The sequence below is a fragment of the Mus caroli genome, unplaced genomic scaffold, assembly GCF_978045245.1.
Source record: "Mus caroli unplaced genomic scaffold, Mus_caroli_1 scaffold_2, whole genome shotgun sequence".
In the NCBI taxonomy this organism is placed as follows: Eukaryota; Metazoa; Chordata; class Mammalia; order Rodentia; family Muridae; genus Mus; species Mus caroli.
In genome coordinates, this window is record NW_028227257.1 from 39,633,610 (window position 1) to 39,657,011 (window position 23,402).

At 40.2% G+C, this 23,402-nt stretch overlaps 1 protein-coding gene across 4 annotated transcripts in view; it reads left to right on the forward strand.

Annotated features, from left to right (window-relative positions):
- Window positions 1-23,402, forward strand: part of Sel1l2 (SEL1L2 adaptor subunit of SYVN1 ubiquitin ligase) — a 164,968-nt gene that overhangs the window by 69,220 nt on the left and 72,346 nt on the right. For all 4 annotated transcript variants that reach the window (XM_021150042.1, XM_021150051.2, XM_021150056.1 and 1 more), the window contains one exon: window positions 19,472-19,640. In XM_021150042.1, the coding sequence (XP_021005701.1) occupies window positions 19,472-19,640 (169 nt within the window). The remainder of the gene's footprint in view (window positions 1-19,471; window positions 19,641-23,402) is intronic.

Here is a 23,402-nt window from a genome sequence, read left to right on the forward strand (position 1 = left end):
GAACAGGACAGGAAAGAGAGGCTATGAGAGAGAGAGAAAGGTGGTGTGATGGCTGGTGGTATGTGTATATGGCAATTTACCAGGACAGTTTTACAGAAACAGGTTACAGAGAGAACAAGTTAGAACAGATGAAGACAATAAGAAGGAGCTAGAAAATGAAAAGGAACCAGAGATTAGAACACATTACTAAAGTTAGTATGAAGCCAGGCAGAACAATTCAGTTAGAAACCAAGAAAAGCCTGATTAAATCAATCATCTTGGAACATTAGATTGTATAGAGGCTAGAAGCTTCCAGGCCTGGCCTAGGGATAGTTAGAACAGAGAAGAAATGATCTGGGCTCAGCCCAGGTAATATATTCACACAGTTTGGGTATGGCTCTCATCTCATCACTTCATTTGATGAAATAAAAGCAACATTTACATCTCATGTTAGTTACTAGCTACTGTGTCTACTTCATGCTTAGATGAGGAAGCTCCTAAAGTCTTGTCTTCTTCTTTCTCTCATACCCACACCCCAGTTCTCTTGGTCCTAAAGATCAAAGACCAAATAGTTTCAACAGTCCACCACCAACCATTAAGGTTACCCACCTGGACTCTGTGGTAGACACCTTCCTGATATCCAGCCTATATTTTGTCGACTGTAGTCCATTACCTCATAGTGCATATTCCATAAAACTTAAAGAAAAATTCCAACTCCTTCTTATGTCCCAAACAACATAATATAACCCAGTATTTTGAGACATTAAAAGGTAGCATGAAAATATGCAATAAAATAATCAGCAAATTCCCTGCCAAAAGGAAGATTTTTATTCTTTTTTTATTAAAATTTTAAATTAGGGTACAATATAATGGGTTTTGATGAAAAATTGTCATGCATATGTTTCATTACAGCTTTCTCATCACAGGCCTGCATTTACCTCCCCTATCTCTCCAGGATCATCCTCCAGGTCCCTGTCACAACCCACTAAATATTTCCTCCTCCTGCCTTCATGCCATAAGTATTCTATTTCTCCCTACCTCTTAAAGTCTCTTCCTTTACTATCCTTGTCCCCTTTCTAGTTTTCATGATCTACACACACACACACACACACACACACACACACACACACATTCATAACACTTGTCCACATCACATTGCACAAACTCATATACAGAACACCCTGGAAGAAATTAGAAAAGTCTGTTGCTTTCAAGCACATTAATGTCATTCAGCAATATATAAATATTCATATAAAGGAGAATAAATAAAAATATGAATGGCATCATAAAAAGTTGGGTAAGTTCTTTTAGCTTTCTTTTATTGATCTTTGAGTGTATTTTCTAACTCTTTCTATGCATCTCTGATACCCAGCCTACTGACTGGCTCAGTCTAGTAGTGATGCTGTCTACTGCTTGTTTGAATCACTGATTTTTTTCCCCAAGTTTCTTCTGTTTCCTTTTGTTGGTGGTGCTGAACTTTAATTCCACATCAGTGACTTTTTCATCCATCTCACTGACATTCTCGTCCATTTGCTGACTTTTCTCTGTTGCTAACGTTCCCCTCTAGGTCCATGGTAGAATGTATCTGCTCATTTGCGTCCTCTTTGATGTGGTTGGTCAGTTTTACCAGAAAACTCTGACATATTGATCTGGCATGTTACTTATTTCATGATCTTTTCATGTGGTATTTAAGGAGTCGTGATCTCCTGGAGATGTCCTGCTGCCCTGCTTTTTCATTTTTCTTGCACGTCTGTGTTGTGATTTGCTGGTCAGTTGGTTTGGCGATCTTTTCTAGTATTCTTTAGAGAGCTTCATACTGAGAAGTCTACACTTGAGGACACAATTACCAGAACCACTCAGAGAGGAACGAGCATTTTTAACAGCAATGCAGTTGTTTTAACTGTACAACATATAAAGATACCTTTTAAATAAATGAGAACTCAGTAATACATCACCAAAAACCATAAAACAGGAAGTGGCAAAAACTATAGTAGAATGTGATATAAACTTAAAAATTCTTTAGAGTAGGTGTGTAAATAGCAAATGACTGAAGTAAAGAAGTAAGGGGTGGGATGTCATATAAAAGTAAGAAAAAATGAAGAGGAGTAGAGAAGAATATTATGGAGGAAAATAGTGAGATAGCAGGAAAAATTTAAAAGACAAAAACCAAACATTTCTGAATGAAAAAAAAATGGCTTAAAACCAAAATGAGCTAAATGTAAGAAGAGGAAGAGAACAATAAAAACTCAAGATTTTTGTAAAATAAAAACTAATATGGTACCATCAAAGTCCTGCTCACACTGCAATGGACAGCAAATGATGGAAATCACAGAGATGAGGAGAAGCAAGAAGAAGAGAACATGCTGTATGTTCTTGGAAATGTACACACAAAATGACATGAATGTGCAAAGGGAATGAGATAGAAACACACAGAAACTGTAAAGTACAGCTGCCTCTAGGGCACTCTCATCCCAGGGCTATGGCCTGACTCCCTGCATTGTGGTTGTTCCCTATTCTCAGCCACACACACAACACTCTCTCTCTCTCTCTCTCTCTCTCTCTCTCTCTCTCTCTCTCTCTCTCTCTCTCTCTCTCACACACACACACACACACACACACACACACACACACACACACACACACACGCCAGTAGTCCAGTTTAAGATAATAGGTTCCTCTCAAGATGGCATTCATTCATTGTCTCCATGTCATATGCAGTGACCGAATGGATTTATTCTTCACTGCTGGCCCATTTGCTGGAGGATTCACTGTCTCACTAATACCTACAACTTCCATAACATGATCACACACACCCACTATCTGAGGAACTTGGGAAGAAGAGGCAGGAAAACCAAGGTCAAACTGGTCTACATAGGCAGTTCCAGGCCAACTAGAACTACCTGGCAAGATCTCAAACTAAACAAACGAGAGCAATGAAAGAAAACAAAAGCCCTCCTAGTTGGATCTACAGCACGTGAGGGTTGTGAGCCTGCCCTAAGGGTAGGATGCCAGACACACACACAAGTTTAGCCTTGGGACTAAAATTGTTAGCTCAGTTGACATCCATGTATAACCTACCTTTTCTTCCACAGTTTTCAAGTAGCCTATCACTACCTTTGAGATTTTCCAGAGTTCTCCTGTTTTCTTCTTAGAATAAGGCCCCTCTTTTTCTTATTCTGACTCTTCTCCTGGGCCACATAGAGGCAGCTTCTTGTCTGCAATAGTTCCCAGAAGTCTAAGAGAGAGACGTGTTTAATAGCAAAAGGTTATTTCTTCTCTATTGGGAAGTAGGCATTTTTTTAACACCAGTACTTAATGCCTTGCTAAAATAAAACCCTTAGTCATGTTGGGAAATATACCCTAAGATCATTTTCTAGTCCTAATTGAAAATAGTCTAGAAAAATGTAGAGCACTAAGACGATTAGTAAAAACCCCTTTTCATCAATTTAAACAACTCAAAGATTAAATCTTACTTTAACAGCAGGAAGCAGCTAAAATAGATTATAATGTTCAAAATTACCCATCTCCTTTTTTTGTCAAACACATGCTGTATACATTTATTTAAGACTTAGAGAAACCATGATCTGATACAGTTTCAATTCTTGATTGAAAGCCTTAACAGAAACATCATCGCTCTCTGTGGTTCTGGTTATGTGTGCAAGTATCTTTACTGTTTGACGAGTGACAGTCATTTCCATGTTACTCTATTTATGTGCTTTAATTTCACTTTCTTTTGCTTTGAACATTCTCTCACTGCTACCCAGAGTAGGGGGCTCTGCACATTTAGTAGGTAACAGACTCTCAATGGAAGATGTCGTAGAACACAGATGAGTGGGCTTAACCCCCAGAGTTTCTGCTTCTGTAGACCTAAGGTAGAGCCAAGAATCTGTATGCCTTTCAAATTCCTATGTGATGCCTAGGTGGCTGTTCTGGGACCATATTTTGAGAATCAGTGAACTAGAGAAACCAACTGCTTGGACAGAAAACGCCACTTCCTTCTTTCTTATTTCTGACTATTGCATAAACCGGCTTCTCTCTGGTGATGCCAGGGACGGAAGTGTTCACACTTTAGAGACAGGGTGGCTTAAACATAGCGAATGGACTCTCCATTGATACCTACTAGGAAGTAGAAATTCATTTCTTCCTCCTGATCAAACCTGTGTCATCAGACTCTCTCCCTTCTGCCATCACATGCATCCACCCCAAACAAGGGCCAACTGTGAGGAAGACTGATTGAGCCTTGCTCTGTTGCTATGCTGCCCTCATGAATGACTTCAGAATGCTCTTATTTACTTTCCACTCTTTCCAGAGAAGCCTGGGTAAAACATGATGTAGTGTATCAGAGTCAAAGAGTGGTGGGGACTTTGAGGTAGAGTAAGAGCCAGAAATGACAGAAAAACATAGAAAGTTAAGGAAAGTGAGAAATGTCTTTTGATGGTAACACCCTGGAGAAGGTCACTGGCAGAGAAAGAATCTTCACCTAGCAATTCTTTAACATTTCACCTGTTCATCATTTGCAAAGAATAAGGCTCCTGTCCCAACTCATTCCCAGCACAACTCACTCATACCAAAAAAAAAAAAAAAAAAAAAAAAAAAAAAAGTCTGTTCTTCAGAGAGTACAATCACACACTTTGAACTCGATATAATCATGTGAAGGAAGACAGAAAGAGTCTTGAGTCCCTCCCGAAGGCAGCCCTGCCTCCACTCTTCCCTATTCCCTGGAACTGGATTCTCTATCCACTCAGCTGGTTAAGAAAAAAAAAAAAAAAAAACACAAAAGACTACCTTTGGCTTTGTTCTGCCTCTACATCCATCTGTCTTTGGTTCCTCTTGGTGGTATTTCAGAAGGATCCTCAGTCTGCCCTCCTGGTTTCTCTCCATGGCTTCTGCACTCATCTGCACCACACCATTCTTTACTCAGTAGCCTACTGCAGCTTCTACCCCGTCCTTCCCACCCCCTCTATTGATGCTCTGCACTCTCACATCAGTTGCTCCCATCAGCCCAAATGGCCTTTGTAAAGTATTAATCAAACTGCATTACTATTAACCCTGCAGTGATAGCTGCCTGCATTTTAATGAAACCCCGCCTCCCTACTCTTCCTGAATAGAATCCCCATCCCCACCCCAACTCCCCTATGTGCCTTTGCTTTATAATTCTCTCCTTAGAAAGAGGAACACTCCTCCATTGCTGGTGGGATTGCAAGCTTGTACAACCACTCTGGAAGTCAGTCTGGTGGTTCCTCAGAAAATTGGACAATGTTCTACTGGAAGATCAAGCAATAACTCTCCTGGGCATATACCCAGAAGATGTTCCAACTGGTAATAAGGACACATGCTCCACTATGTTCATAGCAACCTCATTTATAATAGCCAGAAGCTGGAAAGAACCCAGATGTCCCTCAACAGAGGAATGGATACAGAAAATGTGGTACATTTACACAATGGAGTACTACTCAGCTATTAAAAACAATGAATTTATGAAATTCTTAGGCAAATGGATGTATCTGGAGTATATCATCCTGAGTGAGGTAACCAAATCACAAAAGAAGTCACTTGTTATGCACTCACTGATAAGTGGATATTAATTAACCCAGAAACTTAGAATACCCAAGATACAATTTGCAAAACACAAGAAAATCAAGAAGAAGGAAGACCAACGTGTGGATACTTCATTCCTCCTTAGAATAGACAGCAAAATACCCATGGAAGGAGTTACAGAGACAAAATTTGGAGCTAAGTCGAAAGGATGAACCATCCAGAGACTACACCACACAGGAATCCATCCCATAATCAGCCACCAAACCCAGACACTATCGTATATACCAGCAAGATTTTGCTGAAAGGACACTGATATAGCTGTCTTGTATGAGGCTATGCCAGTGCCTGGCAAATACAGAAGTGGATGCTCACAGTAATCTATTGGATGGAACACAGGGCCCCCAATGGAGGAGCTAGAGAAAGTACCCAAGGAGCTGAAGAGGTCTGCAGCCCTATAGGTGGAACAACAATATGAACTAACCAGTACCCTCAGATCTTGTGTCTCTAGCTGCATATGTAGCAGAAGATGGCCTAGTCAGCCATCATTGGGAAGAGAGGCCCCTAGGTCTTGCAAACTTTATATGTCCCAGTACAGGGGAATGCCAGGGCTAAGAAGTGGGAGTGGGTAGGTAGGGGAGCAGGGCAGGGGGAGGGTATAGGGAACTTTCGGGATAGCATTTGAAATGTAAATAAAGAAAATACCTAGCCTCAGCAACTAGTCTGCACAGGAGAGAGTGCGGACTACAGAAGCTACACAGCTTCTGGGACAGGCAGAAGTGACACAGGTTCTGGGACAGACCCCATTTTGGGCTCCAAACATCTGGGCACCTTCCCCCCCAGAAGAGAGGTGCCTGCCCCACCCAGGAGGGCTCTGCCGGAGCACCTGGGGGAGCCATCTTGGGTCCTGGATCCCTCAGAGACTACTCTGTGCAGGTGAGAGTGTGGACTACAGAAGCTACACAGCCTCTGGGACAGGCCCTACTTCGGGCCTTCATCTTCAGCCAGGAGGCAGGTCAGAATGCCAGATATCTGTGAATCTTCCCTGCAAGAGGAGAGCTTGCCTGCAGAGAGTACACTGACCACTGAAACTCAGGAGAGATCTAGAGTCCCAGGTCTGCTGACAGAGGCTAGTAGAATCACAGGAGGAACAAGCTCCAACCAGAGACAACTATAACAACTAACTCCAGAGATTACCAGACGGCGAAAGGCAAAGGTAAGAATCTTACTAACAGAAACCAAGACCACTCACCATCATCAGAGCCCAACACTCCCACCTCAGCCAGTCCTGCATACCCCCAACACACCCGAAAAGCAAGACTCAGATATGAAATCATATCTCATGATGCTGGTAGAGGACATCAAGAAGAACTTTAATAACTCACTTAGAGGACTACAGGAGAACACTGCTAAAGAGGTAGAATTCCTTAAAGAAATACAGGAAAACACAACCAAACAGGTGATGGAATTGAACAAAACCATACAAGACCTAAAACGGGAAGTAGAAACAATAAAGAAAACCCAAAGTGAGACAACGCTGGAGATAGAAACCCTAGGAAAGAAATCTGGAAACATAGATGTGAGCATCAACAACAGAATACAAGAGATGGAAGAGAGGATCTCAGGTGCAGAAGATTCCATAGAAAACATCAGCACAACAATCAAAGAAAATGGAAAATGCAAAAAGATCCTAACTCAAAACATCCAGGAAATCCAGGACACAATGAGAAGACCAAACCTACAGATAATAGGAGTAGATGAGAATGAAGAATTTGAACTTAAAGGGCCAGCAAATATCTTCAACAAAATTATAGAAGAAAACTTCCCAACCCTAAAGAAAGAGATGCCCATGAACATACAAGAAGCCTACAGAACTCCAAATAGACTGGACCAGAAAAGAAATTCCTCCCGACATATATTAATCAGAACAACAAATGCACTAAATAAAGAAAGAATACTAAAAGCAGTAAGGGAAAAAGGTCAAGTAACATATAAAGGCAAGCCTATCAGAATTAAACCAGATTTTTCACCAGAGACTATGAAAGCCAGAAGAGCCTGGACAGATGTTATACAGACACTAACAGAACACAAATTCCAGCCCAGGCTACTATACCCAGCCAAACTCTAAATTACCATAGATGGAGAAACCAAAGTATTCCACGACAAAACCAAATTCACCCATTATCTCTCCACGAATCCAGCCCTTCAAAGGATAATAACAGAAAAAAACAATACAAGGATGGGAACCACGCCACAAAAAAAAAAAAAAAAAGAAGGTAATCCCTCAACAAACCTAAAAGAAGACAGCCACAAGAACAGAATGCCAACTTTAACAACAAAAATAACAGGAAACAACAATTACTTTTCCTTAATATCTCTTAATATCAATGGACTCAACTTCCCAATAAAAAGACATAGACTAACAAACTGGCTACACAAACAAGACCCAACATTTTGCTGCTTACAGGAAACTCATCTCAGAGAAAAAGATAGACACTACCTCAGAATGAAAGGCTGGAAAACAATTTTCCAAGCAAATGGTATGAAGAAACAAGCTGGAGTAGCCATTCTAATATTTGATAAGATTGACTTCCAACCCAAAGTCATCAAAAAAGACAGGGAGGGACACTTCATACTCATCAAAGGTAAAATCCTCCAAGAGGAACTCTCAATTCTGAATATATATGCTCCAAATACAAGGGCAGCCACATTCATTAAAGAAACTTTAGTAAAGCTCAAAGCACACATTGCACCTCACACAATAATAGTGGGAGACTTCAACACACCACTTTCACCAATGGACAGATCATGGAAACAGAAACTAAGCAGGGACACAGTGAAACTAACAGAAGTGATGAAACAAATGGATTTAACAGATATCTACAGAACATTTTATCCTAAAACAAAAGGATATACCTTCTTCTCAGCACCCCATGGTACCTTCTCCAAAATTGACCACATAATTGGTCACAAAACAAGCCTCAACATATACAAAAATATTGAAATTGTCCCATGCATCCTATCAGATCACCATGGACTAAGGCTAATCTTCAATAACAAAATAAGTAATAGAAAGCCAACATTCACGTGGAAACTGAACAACACTCTTCTCAATGATAACTTGGTCAAAGAAGGAATAAAGAAAGAAATTAAGGACTTTTTGGAGTTTAATGAAAATGAAGCCACAACATACCCAAACTTATGGGACACAATGAAAGAATTCCTAACAGGAAAACTCATAGCTCTGAGTGCCTCCAAAAAGAAACTAGAGAGAGCACACATTGGCAGCTTGACAACACACCTAAAAGCTCTAGAACAAAAGGAAGCAAATTCACCCAAGAGGAGTAGAAGGCAGGAAATAATCAAACTTAGGGTGAAATCAACCAAGTGGAAACAAGAAGAACAATTCAAAGAATCAACCAATCAAGGAGCTGGTTCTTTGAGAAAATCAACAAGATAGATAAACCCTTAGCCAGACTCACTAGAGGGCACAGGGAAAGCATCCTAATTAACAAAATCAGAAATGAAAAGGGAAACATAACAACAGATACTGAAGAAATCCAAAACACCATCAGATCGTTCTACAAAAGGCTATACTCAACAAAACAGGAAAACCTGGATGAAATGGACAAGTTTCTATACAGATACCAGGTACCAAAGCTAAATCAAGACCAGGCTAATGATCTAAGCAGTCCTATATCCCCTAAAGAAATAGAAGCCATCATTAATAGTCTCCCAACCAAAAAAAGCCCAGGACCAGATGGGTGTAGTGCAGAGTTCTATCAAACCTTCAAAGAAGATCTAATTCCAGTTCTTCACAAACTATTCCACAAAATAGAAACGGAAGGTACTCTACCCAACTCATTCTATGAAGCCACAATTACTCTGATACCTAAACCACAAAAAGACCCAACAAAGATAGAGAACTTCAGACCAATTTCCCTTATGAATATCGACGCAAAAATCCTCAATAAAGTTCTTGCTAACCGAATCCAAGAACACATCAAAACAATCATCCATCCTGACCAAGTAGGTTTCATCCCGGGGATGCAAGGATGGTTCAATATACGGAAATCCATCAACTTAATCCAGTATATAAACAAACTCAAAGACAAAAACCACATGATCATCTCGTTAGATGCTGAGAAAGCATTTGACAAAATCCAACACCCATTCATGATAAAAGTCTTGGAAAATCAGGAACTCAAGGCCCATACCTAAACATGATAAAAGCAATCTACAGAAAACCAGTAGCCAACATCAAAGTAAATGGTAAGAAGCTGGAAGCAATCCCACTAAAATCAGGGACTAGACAAGGCTGTCCACTCTCGCCCTACCTATTCAACATTGTACTTGAAGTCCTAGCCAGAGCAATTAGACAACAAAAGGAGATCAAGGGGATACAAATTGGAAAGGAAGAAGTCAAAATATCACTTTTTGCAGATGATATGATAGTATATATAAGTGACCCTAAAAATTCCACCAGAGAACTCCTAGGCCTGATAAACAGCTTCAATGAAGTAGCTGGATATAAACTTAACTCAAACAAGTCAATGGCCTTTCTCTACACAAAGAATAAACAGGCTGAGAAAGAAATTAGGGAAACAACACCCTTCTCAATAGTCACAAATAAAATACCTTGGCATGACTCTAACTAAGGAAGTGAAAGATGTGTATGATAAGAACTTCAATTCTCTGAAGAAAGAAATTATAGAAGATCTCAGAAGATGGAAAGATCTCCCATGCTCATGGATTGGCAGGATCAACATTGTAAAAATGGCTATCTTGCCAAAAGCAATCTACAGATTCAATGCAATCCCCATCAAAATTCCAACTCAATTCTTCAATGAATTAGAAAGGGCAATCAGCAGATTCATCTGGAATAACAAAAAACCTAGGATAGCAAAAACTCTTCTCAAGGATAAAAGAACCTCTGGTGGAATCACCATGCCAGACCTAAAGCTGTACTACAGAGCAATTGTGATAAAAGCTGCATGGTATTGGTATAGTGACAGACAAGTAGACCAATGGAATAAAATTGAAGACCCAGAGATAAACCCACACACCTATGGTCACTTGATATTTGACAAGGGAGCTAAAACCATCCAGTGGAAAAAAGACAGCATTTTCAACAAATGGTGCTGGCACAACTGGCGGTTATCATGTAGAAAAATGTGAATAGATCCATTTCTATCTCCTTGTACTAAGGTCAAATCTAAGTGGATTAAGGAACTCCACATAAAACCAGAGACACTTAAACTAATAGAGGAGAAAGTAGGGAAAAGCCTCGAAGATATGGGTACAGGGGAAAAATTCCTGAATAGAACAGCAATGGCTTGTGCTGTAAGATCGAGAATCGATAAATGGGACCTCATAAAATTGCAAAGCTTCTGCAAGGCAAAAGACACCATCAATAAGACAAAAAGGCCACCAACAGATTGGGAAAGGATCTTTACCTATCCCAAATCGGATAGAGGACTAATATCCAATATATATAAAGAACTCAAGAAGGTGGACTCCAGAAAATCAAATAACCCCATTAAAAAATGGGGCTCAGAGCTGAACAAAGAATTCTCACCTGAGGAATACCGAATGGCAGAGAAGCACCTGAAAAAATGTTCAACATCCTTAATCATCAAGGAAAGGCAAATCAAAACAAACCTGAGATTCCACTTCACTCCAGTCAGAATGGCTAAGATCAAAAATTCAGGTGACAGCAGATGCTGGCGAGGATGTGGAGAAAGAGGAACACTCCTCCATTGTTGGTGGGATTGCAAGCTTGTACAACCACTCTGGAAATCAGTCTGGCGGTTCCTCAGAAAATTGGACATAGTACTACCGGAGGTTCCCGAAATACCTTTCCTGAGCATATATCCAGAAGATGTCCCAACCGGTAAGAAGGACACATGCTCCACTATGTTCATAGCAGCCTTATTTATAATAGCCAGAAGCTGGAAAGAACCCAGATGCCCCTCAACAGAGGAATGGATACAGAAAATGTGGTACATTTACACAATGGAGTACTACTCAGCTATTAAAAAAATGAATTTATGAAATAGACACTGATATAGCTGTCTCATATGAGGCTATGCCAGTGCCTGGCAAATACAGAAGTGGATGCTCACAGTCATCTATAAGATGGAACACAGGGCCCCCAATGGAGAAGCTAGAGAAAGCACCCATGGAGCTAAAGGGGTCTGCAACCCTATAGGTGGAATAACAATATGAACTAACCAGTACCCCCAGAGCTTATGTCTCTAGCTGCATATGTAGCAGAAGATGGCCTAGTTGGCCATCACTAGGAAGAGTGGCCCCTTGGTATTTCAATCTTTATATGCCCCAGTACAAGGGAATGATAGGACCAAGAAGTGGGAGTGGGTGGGTAGGGGAGCAGGGCGGAGGGAGGGTATAGGGAACTTTCGGGATAGCATTTGAAATGTATATAAAGAAAATATCTATAAATAAATAAGTAAATAAATAAATAAAAGAAAATATCTAATAAAATAATAATAATTCTCTCCTTAGCTCACAAACATTCAGAGCATGATTATCACAGCATGCATTGGTCTTTAAAGTTAATTTGATTATTTTTTTTACTGATTATTGTTATTATTTGTCTTCTCACAAGTTAATGGAAGTTTCCAGAGAACAGCAAGTACCTCAGTTCCCCCATGCCACTGTTGCTTTAAATCCTAGCCATCAGAGAATGTAAACAAAGGAACCATTTCTAAAGGGTACCACATTGCTGGATTATTTCATATCCATTGCCTCCCAAAAAGAACAGAAGGAGGCTACTATGACCCCTCAACCTTTACTCATGTGTTTTTTTCTTTATGAAATTCTCTTGAAAAGCAAATATGGAACTTGAGGACCAATTTATTTTCAGCACCAAATAAATATAGCCCACCCAGCAACAGGAGTACAGGAAATGCTAAAATTCCTGTTAAATCTTATTGACTAAAATTAGTTCAATTACTACCAAAAAAGGATTTTAGATATTCCAAAGATATTTTTTAAAATGTGTAGGGAGGAGGAGGTTGGGGTTGTTTTTGTTTTTGTTTTTTTGTTTGTTTGTTTTTTGGTTTTTTGGGTTTTTTTTTTTTTTTGCTTGTTTGCTTTTACTCTCTCTCTCTCTCTCTCTCTCTCTCTCTCTCTCTCTCTGTCTCTCTCTCTCTCTCTGTCTCTCCGTCTCTCCTTTCTCTCTCTCCATATCCCTCCCTGTTCTAAACCCTGGCCTCAAACTCACACAGATCAGAAAGCCTAAAACCTCCCAAGTGCTGAAATTAAAGGGAAGCATCATCACCATCAGGCCTGGCCTTAGTTTTTTGGAACTGAAGTACTCAGTGACAATCACTCCTGGGCTCACATCTCTCCCCAGGCCTCCCATTCACATGGGACACCATTCAGAACCCTGGCCCTGGCTTTGGAGCTGCCCCTGTGGCTCTTTGGCCACCACTCCTCAACTGTCACTCTTCTGCCTCAGCTGTACTGTCTTCCTGGCACATCTTCGTGTTCCTGACTCTGTCTCTGTCAGAACTCTCCTTCAATAAGAGGGTTCTTACAGGGTTACTCACAGGAAAGTATGTCCCTAGACTCAGTCCCTAGAGCCAATAACACTAACTTTTAAAACCTCATTTTATCAGCTGGCTGTTATCTTGTCAACCAGAAAATAATGTTTTGAAGGTAGAGCCCCTTCCCTCCACACACACAGGTGTATCTCCATGTTTTGATGTCTTTGAGAGTCGTTGAAAGGTTCTCTGATACCTGTCACAGCTGGCTGTGTTAAGTGCTTTGAAGGAGCAAGACAAAACCACTCAGAAAACACTGTAGCAAAAGGAGGTGGAGGAGTCAGACCATCAGATACATTAACAGGCATTAGTCAAGCTTGCACTGCCTCTTGAGCTAGATGTTAGTACTTTCTTAGTTTTGTTTTGTTGTTTGTCAAGACAGGGTTTTTCTCTGTGGCTCTGGCTATCCTGGAACTCACTCTGTAGACCAATACTGGCCACGAACTCAGAGATCGACCTACCTCGGTCTCCTCCTGAGTGCTGGGATTAAAGATGTGCACTGTCACTGCCTGGCACCGAGGACTTTTACATTGATGTTTTAAGCGCCATCCTTTGAGTAGCACAGTGTGGCATATTGCCTGTTAGTGGCAGGTCTTCAGGAAGAGAGCACAGCCCCATGTAGCAACCTGAGGACTTCTACTGAGAGACTTCCACTCAGGAAGCCACAGTTCCTTCACACCAGAAAGCAATTTCAAGATGAGCCAGGATGAAGCCAAGTTACAACTTGTTAGGAAATTAAAAAAAAAAAAAAAAAAAAGATTCATTTCTTCATTTTATGTGTATGAGTACACGGTAGCTGCCTTCAAACACACCAGAAGAGGGCATCAGAGCCCATTCCAGATGGTTGTGAGCCACCATGTGGTTGCTGGAAATTGAACTCAGGACCTCTGGAAGAGCAGTCAAAAACCACTGAGCCATCTCTCAGGCCCTATTAGGAGATTTTTAAACACAGATTTATACAGAAGAGTTAATAGACACTAAGGAAAAAAAGATGCAACCTAAAGGTGCAACCTGGAGCTACTTATGGGTATGGGCTTCTTAAGGGAGAATCAACATTGTTGTCTTTACAGTATATATATATATATATATATATATATATATATATACACACACACACACACACATATATACACATATACACACATATACATATGCAGGCATGATTTTTGTGGGTTCTGAAATCACCTTCAAAGGTTGCTAAGGAAATGAATTGAGATCATGGGATGGTTTCTGGGGTACAATAGGGGAAGATTATAGCTAATAAAGTAAATTCTAGATCATGGGGATACAGAAAATTAGGGTATTTTCATTATAAACAAATGTTAATAACTTTGTTTGTAAGAGTCCCAAAAGATAGTTAAGAGAATATTAAGGTCATTCATGGTCATACACCCAGGCCCTAAGCCTGGTTTGTTGCTATTTTAACATTCATAATTGAAAATAATCTTATAGTAAGTATAAAGTATCTTAGAATAAAAGCAATGTTCTCTTGGTGTCAAACTTTTCACCAAAAATGTTAATTATGTGGCAATCTCTCCCTTCTTTTTTTTCTCTCTTCCTTTTTCTTTTTTTTTTTTTTTTTTTTGGTATTAGGTCAGACCTGAAAGTCATCCATAGTACTTTCTGCCACTTTCTATTTAATTAAAATGTAAGAGACTAGGAAGTGTTATCTTGGTACTGGGAAGTGCGAACGTTAACTTTAATGAGCTTCCTGTGTGCTTTGGCATCATGAGATTATCATATTGAGGCAGGGAAATCTGGGGCCTGGGAAGGGTGTCACCTAGTCTGGACTCTGCAGCTTCACTTGATTCTCAGCTGATGATCAGATATCCCAGCACAATCTAGGAAGTATTACAGCATTCCAGCTGGCAGTATTGCTCAGGATAGAAAGTCACTGGCCTGATCCTGGAACCTGAGTTCAATCCCTAGACCACACATCTAATGGTGGAAAGAGAACAACTCTCTCAGGTTGTGCTCCCCACTACACATACACATACACATACACATACACATACACATACACATACACACACACACACACACACACACACACACACACATACACAAGAGAGAGAGAGAGAGAATGCAATGAACAACACCTTTTGAGCATCTGGCACTCTCTGCTTCATCCCTTTTGGTCTGCTAGATATTTATGAAGCTTAAGTAAACCCTGAGGTCCACATCTTAATGTTGACAGAGAACCTGTGTACCTGGGTCCCTCAATTATAGCACACAGTAAAATTTTCATTGACCTAAGCATAATCTTGTTGATTTTGACATGGTAAATATTGTAATTTAATTTATTCATGTCCAATATTTGAGACCCACTTAAAAAAACAAACAAACAAACAAAACCCTCAAACCTTCAGCTCTTACTTATATGAAGTTCAGATTTAACTGGGTAGTTTATATCTATTTTCTGAATCTATCTACCTATCTACCCTACCAAAACAAACAAACAAACAAACAAACAAAAAACACTTCGGAATTCTTACCTGTCCTCATAGAAACTTGTACACAGATCATAACACTGTTTTGCACTGTTTATAATATCCCATAGGTGAGAACAATCCAGAATCTATCATTGGATAAATGGAAAAATATAATGTGGTTTATCTGTTGTGATGGTTCATATTATCTACCACTTTCATAGGATCTGCAATCACCCAGTAGACAAGCCCTGAGCACATCTGTGAGGGGTGTGATTAGCTTCTCAACAGGCTGTAGGGATATTTCTTGATGAGACGAAATAGAGAGTTGAGGTGACAGAGCTGGTGGCAATTAGAATGAGAATATCCCACATATGCTCTGACTTGCTCCAGACACCATACCTGCTGCTTGCTGACAAGTGCCCCACTGTGACAGATCTTTATTTCTCTGGAACAGTAAGCCCAAATAAATCCTTCCTTCAGTAAGTTGACTTGGTCACAGTGTTTTAGCACAGCAATAGAAAAATAACTACTAAAAGGACTCGCACTGAGCATGGGCAGCGCTATCCTGTAGGCTGGGTCTCCAGACTGAACAAAAAAAGAAAAAAATGAACTGAGCCCAAGCATTTATGTCTCCTGACTGGGGATGCAATGTGTAAGCAGCTGTCTCCTCAAGATTCTGACACCATAACTTTTCTACCACGATGAGCTACACCCTGGAGCACAAGCCAAAATAAACAGCCCCTTCCTTTCTCCCTCAAGCCCAAGTATTTTCTATCACAGCAATAGAAAATTAGATATATCCATATATAGTTTATTATTTGACCATAAAAGGAATGAAATGCTGGTATAAGCTACAATGAAGATTAGTTTTTAAAAGAATCATCCTACAAGGAAACAGCTAGTCACACGAGAAAGCAAACATGTCATTATATGACAATGTGCATATGAAGAATCACAATGTGAAAACTACAGGGACAGAACACAGATTAGTAGTGAGGACTAACAGGAAAGATTTGAAAATAAGATGGGTGACAGCTAAAGAATTTGTGGTTTCTTCTTGAGGTGATAAAATGTTCTAAAACTGACTGTGGCACAAGTTTGGTGAATATTTTTTAAAAATGAACACATTAAGTGGTGTGATGGTTTGTAAATGCTTGGCCCAGGAAGTGGAACTATTTGGAAGTATGGCCTTGTTGAAATAGGCATGGCCTTGTTGTATTAGGTGTGTCACTGTGGGCATGGGCTTTAATAGCTATGTGGAGCCCAATCTCTTCCTGGTGGCCTTCAGATGAAGACGTAGAACTCTCAGCTCCTCCTGCATCATGCCTGCCTGGACAGTCATGCTCCCATCTTGATGATAATAGACTGAACCTCTGAACCTGTAATCCAACCCCAATTAAACATTGTCCTTATAAGAGTTGGTCATGGTGTCTGTTCACAGAAATAAAACCCTAAGACAGAAGTTGGTACTGGGGACTGGGGTATTGCTGTGATAGGCCTGAACATGCTTTTGGTTGAAAGAATGTAGATTTGGAGACTTTGGATTTGAAAAGCAGTGGAATGCTTTAAGTGGGTCTTAATGGGGCATCCTAGTAGAAATATGGAGGACTTTGTTGCTTAGAGTGATTTGAACTGTACAGACCTGGACAAAGAGGTTTCAGTGGAGAGGAATTTCAATGTATGGCATAAAGACTCTTTTTGTGCTGTTTTGGTTCCCAGACTCATTTGTTTGAACAAGCCTATGGAGGCCAGACAATGGAATGTGAGTTTGTGTGTGCTTGGCCCAGGGAGTGGCACTATTTGTAGATGTGGTTCTGTTAGAAGAAATGTTTCACTATGGGTGTGGGCTTTAAGACCCTCATCCTAGATGCCTTCAGATGAAGATGAAGAGCTTTCAGCTCCTTCTACCCCATGCCTGCTTGGACACTGCCATGCTCCCATTCTGATGATCATAGACTGAACCTCTGAATCTGTAAACCAACTCCAATTAAATGTTGTCCTTAGAAGAATTGCCTTGGTCATGGTTTTCTGTTCCCAGCAGTAAAACCCTAACTAAGAAAAGTGGTTAAGTTAATTATACATTGTGTTGGTTTGGGAAAAGGATCTCTCTCACATAGCCTAGCCTAGCCTTGCTGAAAACTCACTGTGTAGTGAGAGATGACCTTGGGATCATCTCCTACTGGGATTATAGGTATACACCCTAAAGCCCCAGTTAGTGTGGAGCTTGGGATCAAGCCTAAGGCTTTGAGCATGTTAGGCCAGCGCTCTACCAACTGAGCTACATTCCCAGCCTAACCAGCTGTCTTTTAAAAAAGCTTTTGTGCCTGGGCATGCTGCCTGCCTCTGAGCAACAGTAAAATATCCAAGATGAAGAATAGTCAATTTTCTGGATTAAGTTTCCACGATGGACTTCTGTGTTACATGCTGCCAGAGGCTCTGTTAATGTTCTTTGTCTGTGCTGCCTCCAGAAGCCATGTAGATATCAGTGATCCATGCTGCCACAGGGGATCAGGTTGATATTCATGAGTTGAGCTGCTGCTGGCTAGTCTGGGCAAGCAAACTTCTTTTCCAGTGGTATGGATGACCATAGAATAGTAACTGAGAATGAGAGAGGTTGAAGGTTTCTATGACAATCTCTCCACCCCCATATTTCACCCCTGCCAAGGAAAGGCAGGGAGGGAGGGAAGGAGGGAGGGAGGGAGGGAGGGAGGGAGGGAGGGAGGGAGGGAGGGAGGGAGGGAGGGAGGGAGGGAGGGAGGGAGGGAGGGAGGAGAAACTGTTGAAAAGAGAGTTCTGAAAAACTGTGATAAAGATGCTGAGACTTTTCATGGTTGAAGGCTCCAGGCAAGGATTGGGGGTAGTGGGTGGGGACTCAGTTTTCTTTAAGAAGCTGGCCACTGGGAGTTTGACCATGCTGCAATGAGTATATGGGCAACACAAATTGGACCTGGTGGGTTGTTTTGTTTTGTTTTGTTTTGTTTTTGTGGTTGTTGTTTTGGGAGACTTTTGGCTGGGTGTGAGGTGGCTAGAGGGTGGAAGGGGGTGTGGCTAGGGGAGTGGAGGTGATGGGCAGGGCGGGTTAGTGGGACTAAGGGGTGGAAGGGATGGCCCTGGGCGGACTGGGAAGCAAGTGTGATTAGGGTACATTGTACAAAATTCCAAAAAAAAATTAATAAAAACTATTATATTGGACGGGGTAAGCTTGCATGGAGACTTGCCTCTGTGCCCTGGGGTTAAACATTTCAGAAAGCAGGAATTTAAACTTCAGTAACAGAGAAAAAGAATCAAAAGAATAACTTGACCCTTTGTAGAAGTACTAACCGACAAGAGAAGTTTATACCTGTCTCAGGTCACTTGTTCTGGAAAAGATATTAATAGATTTTTCTTCATAAGCTTTTAAAATTCTTTTTTCAATCTTTATTATTTTTGAACAATTCAAAACAAACTGCATGTACACACACTTTAAAAACTTATAGCTTTAATTCAAGTAGGTTAATTAGGTAATTTCTAAAACATATACCAAGGAAAGATCTCTTTTACATTTTTTAAAGGTTGTGACAGTTCCTTATATATTTGTTGTAACATGTGAGGCAGAATCTTCTCCACTTATTTAAGCTCACACAATTGATATCACCATGACAACTTAGCAGGGGAAGAGTAAACTGGTTAAATTCGCCTTCTACTTTATTTATAACATTTAGCTTTTAGTATTTGGCTCCATAGTTCAGATAATAATATAACAGATTTGAAAGGGTTCCTTTCATACACTATGGGTTCTTTAAGTGCAGTAAGCCATATGTCATCCATACGTCATTTTGATATTCAAAAAGCAACAGGTGGGGTTGCACTTGCACTAAACTTGTGTTTGTTTTAGAAATGGGAAATTTTAAACCTTCCTGTTTCCTTTTAAAGTCACACATGAGTGAAATGAACAGAAATCCTTTTTTTTTTTTGTAGGTATCAGTGAGCAAAGTCAAGCAATTTTTATTGTATCTACTGGAACAAGGAAATGCAAATAAAATAACCAATAAAAGAGAAAATCCTTTAGAAAAAAAGAAGCATCAACATAAGTTAAAAATAAAAGGAATTCAAAATAAGAATCTCCTGAAGAGAAATCAAAACTACTGTGAGTAGAATGTTCTCACACTTGACACTAAAAGAACTGACTAACCACAAATGACATTTTAGGGCTGCTTCTGAGAAAGCACAGGGTATGGTTATAAATATTTATACACACAACAGTGTCATGTTCTGTCAGCTCCTACTCTGGAGCTTTAACTAAGAATTCAGGATAATGATAACAGGTAATTACATTTCATGGGAGAAAAATCTCTAAAATTATACAGGTCCTTATCAGTTACACTGCTAACAGAAACCCTCTTGTGCCAAAGGAAATCAAAATGAATATAATGCCTGTTTTGTTCTGTGCTGGTAACGTAAGTCTTCCTAGCAAAAGCACACATGCTTTGTAGTTGACTTCTTAACAGAAAAGAAGATTCTAGAAAAATATGATCTCTGTAGAGTTTGTGTGCAAAGTTTAAGTGGTGTTAAATTTTTTAAATTTTAAAAATTTCTATCATTTAAAAATTTTTATCCTTTGGCAATGTCATGTGGTGTGTGTGTGTGTGTAAAGGATTTTGATTTGATTATATTTACCCTACTATATCCTCTATTATCCCTCTCCTACTCCCTCTTGAACATCTTCCCAACATGCTCACATTCCAACTTTCATATAACCTCCAGCATAAAGTTTAAAAATTATTTTCAACATTTTATTTAAGCCCAATGCACAGTTCTGTATAATAGATACATATATATATATATATATATATATATATATATATATATATATATAAACTTCTATTCTGTAAACATGTTATTTAAATAGATACTTGGCAGCCAATATAGAGGAGGAAGTTATAAGAATATCAGTTTTCAGTGATACTATAAAAAATGTGTACATGTCTACACTTATTTAAAATATGTCATATGCATTGCAATATTTATCTGTCAGTTTTTAATGGAGAAATATGGTCTGCCTTTTACTTAGCCTGTATTGGCCCTCCTAATATACACCATCCCCATCCCACTACACATGAGTTCTCCCAACAGGGGCTTTCTTATGAAATAGGAAACCAAGACACTTATGCAACTGTGTTAGTTAAAGCTCTCTACAGGAACAGAACCAATAGGGTGAATACAGATTGATAGCATATTTATTCAATTAACTTACACCACTGGTCTGGGTATGGAACAATGGCTTTTTTTTTTTTTTTTTTTTTTTTACCCTGGAGAGGCTGGGAATGTGGGGATACTCAGTCCATGATCCTGGATGCCTCAGCAGGCTCCATGGCCTGGGGGATTTCTAGAGAACCTTTGGGCTTCAGCCTACATTGGAAGGTAATACTGGATAATTTTATGTCAGCTTAACAGGAGCTAAAGTTATCTGACAGAAGGAAAACTCAAGAAAATGCGTCCATAAGATCAGGCTATAGGCAAGCCTGTAGAACCACATATTCATCAGTGATTGATACCAACCAATTAGAGGTGGTGTTATTCCTGGGCTGGTGGTCCTGGGTTCCATAAAAAAACAAGCTGAGCAAGCCATATGTAGCAAGGCAGTAAGCAGCACTCCTGCGTGGCCTTCGGGCCCTCAGGTTCCTGCCCTGACTTCCTTTGATAATGAGTTGCAATGTGGAAGCACCTTTCTGGCTCTGAGTGCTTAGCTAGAGAATTGAATGTTTGAGGTGAGGCTGGGTTATGAAGTCAGGCATTCCCTGAAAAAAAAAATGGTTTTTTATTCACATGCTTCTCTAATGATTTTGAGGAGACACAGAACTATATGATAAACATTGCATAATTTGCTAAGCACCAAAATATACTTGAAAGTTTTGAAGGAGAACAAATAATGGAAAATACTTTTATTCTCCCAGCATCAGCCACTGTGGATGCAGTAGACGTAAAGATTCATGTTTTGAGAAGTCAGACTTGATTTCAGAGACGTATCATTGTCCTCCAGACCACCAGCATACATTCATTCCTGGTGCCTACTCAAACCACTGGTGCCAAGTGCACATGAGAGACCTCATTTTATTATTATTTTTATTTTTTACTATTTTTTATTGGATATTTTCTTTATTTACATTTCAAATGTTTTCCCCTTTCCAGGACTCCCCTTCAGAAACCCCCTATCCCATCACCCTGCCTCTATGAGGGTGCTCCCCCACCCATCTACCCACTCCTGTCTGCCTTCTGTGACATTCCTCTACACTGGGGCATCAAACACCCTCAGGCCCAAGGGCCACCCCTCCCACTGATGTCCAACAAGGCCATCCTCTGCCACATATGCAGCCAGAGCCATGGGTCCCTCCATGTGTACTCTTTGGTTGGTGGTCCAGTCCCCGGGAGCTCCGGGAGGGGGGACCTCATTTTATAAGCTGTACTATCCCTTCATAAGCTTTACAGAAATGAGGAATGTATCCTTCTGCTAGAAGAAGATACAGAAAATCAGCCACTGCTAATAATAGGAATAGGCAGAAACCAAGAGCAGTGGATTCCAGAGGAAGCTATCCACTTAGAGGCTAGAAGGTTTCTTATTGACCCCAGACTGGGCTTCTTCTGAAAGTCCTACTTTAACAAAGCCATTTAAATCCCCCAAATCTTAATGTCAACAGTATTTTGCCCCATATTTACCCACAAAAGTCTGGTTTGCTGCTCAGCTGAAAGAATGTTCCAGATGGAACCTGAAAACAGCACTTTTCAACAGAGTCAGTTGAGAAAAGTTGAAAACAGGGGCCTTTTCTAAGGGTTTAAACACAGGATAGAGTGTAAGCATAAATCTCTGACAGACTAGTAACAGGAATAACATTACCACATCTCAAGGCTCCCAGGGACCTCAGGACAGTCATGACTCCTGGAATTGAGAAAGCAAGCAAGAGGTTCATCGAGAAGGTTCTGTGATGGAACTGTGACCCTAGATCAAGAGACAAAGCCAAGCTACAGAGACACAGATTGACAAGTCAGGAGTAAATACCCTTATGTCATTATCTGCCTACTGTTCATATTCCCTGTGGTCATCTTTTGACCTAACCTAAATAGAAACTGTAGAAAGAAGTTCATGAGAATCAGGGGGCATGCAGAATGCTGGCTTTTCAGGCAAGCAAATTGCACATGAACTAGAAGGATGAAGGTTTCCATTGGCACATGATATACTAAAAGTGAAATGACAGAGGTCATCTAGTCTCACGTCTTTGGTTGGTGTTCCGAGAAGATGACATGAACACCTGAGTATCTAAGATAAGCCATTGGGTCATACAAGGTCTTGGTTACTCTTTTATACACTCCTTTCTTATAAAGTTCTTACCTTACATGGAACCCACAATAATCTTAATCGTTTGACATCTCCTGTTGGTCAGTGTAAATTTATGGTGGGTGGAGTTGGATTTAATAACTGTGGTATCCCAAATCCAGCAGAACACACTCTTACTGTTGCTGACACCAGATCGCACTAACAAAGCATAACATATTCATAGTAAATTAAATGTTCTTCTCACTTAAGAGTACTAAGCCAAGCCAGCTGTGTGGTCCAAGTGGCCCATACTTGTCATCCAAGACCTCAGATGGCTTGAGGCAGTAAGACCAGGAGTTAAGGTCAATCTGGGCTACATATAGAAATTTTGTCTCAAGAGAAGAAGAGAAAAAAGGAAAGTTGGGGTGGGGAAGAGGCTGGGGGAGAAAGGATGAAAGGCAAAAGGGAAAGGAAAGACTACCCTGTGTGTCAGAAAGGACTAAGCAACACAGTCAGGCATCAACCAGGAAAAACATCAGTAGGAAACACAGACATGTACCAAAGGATTTATTGTAAAGAGTTCCTTCGCATGACTATGGG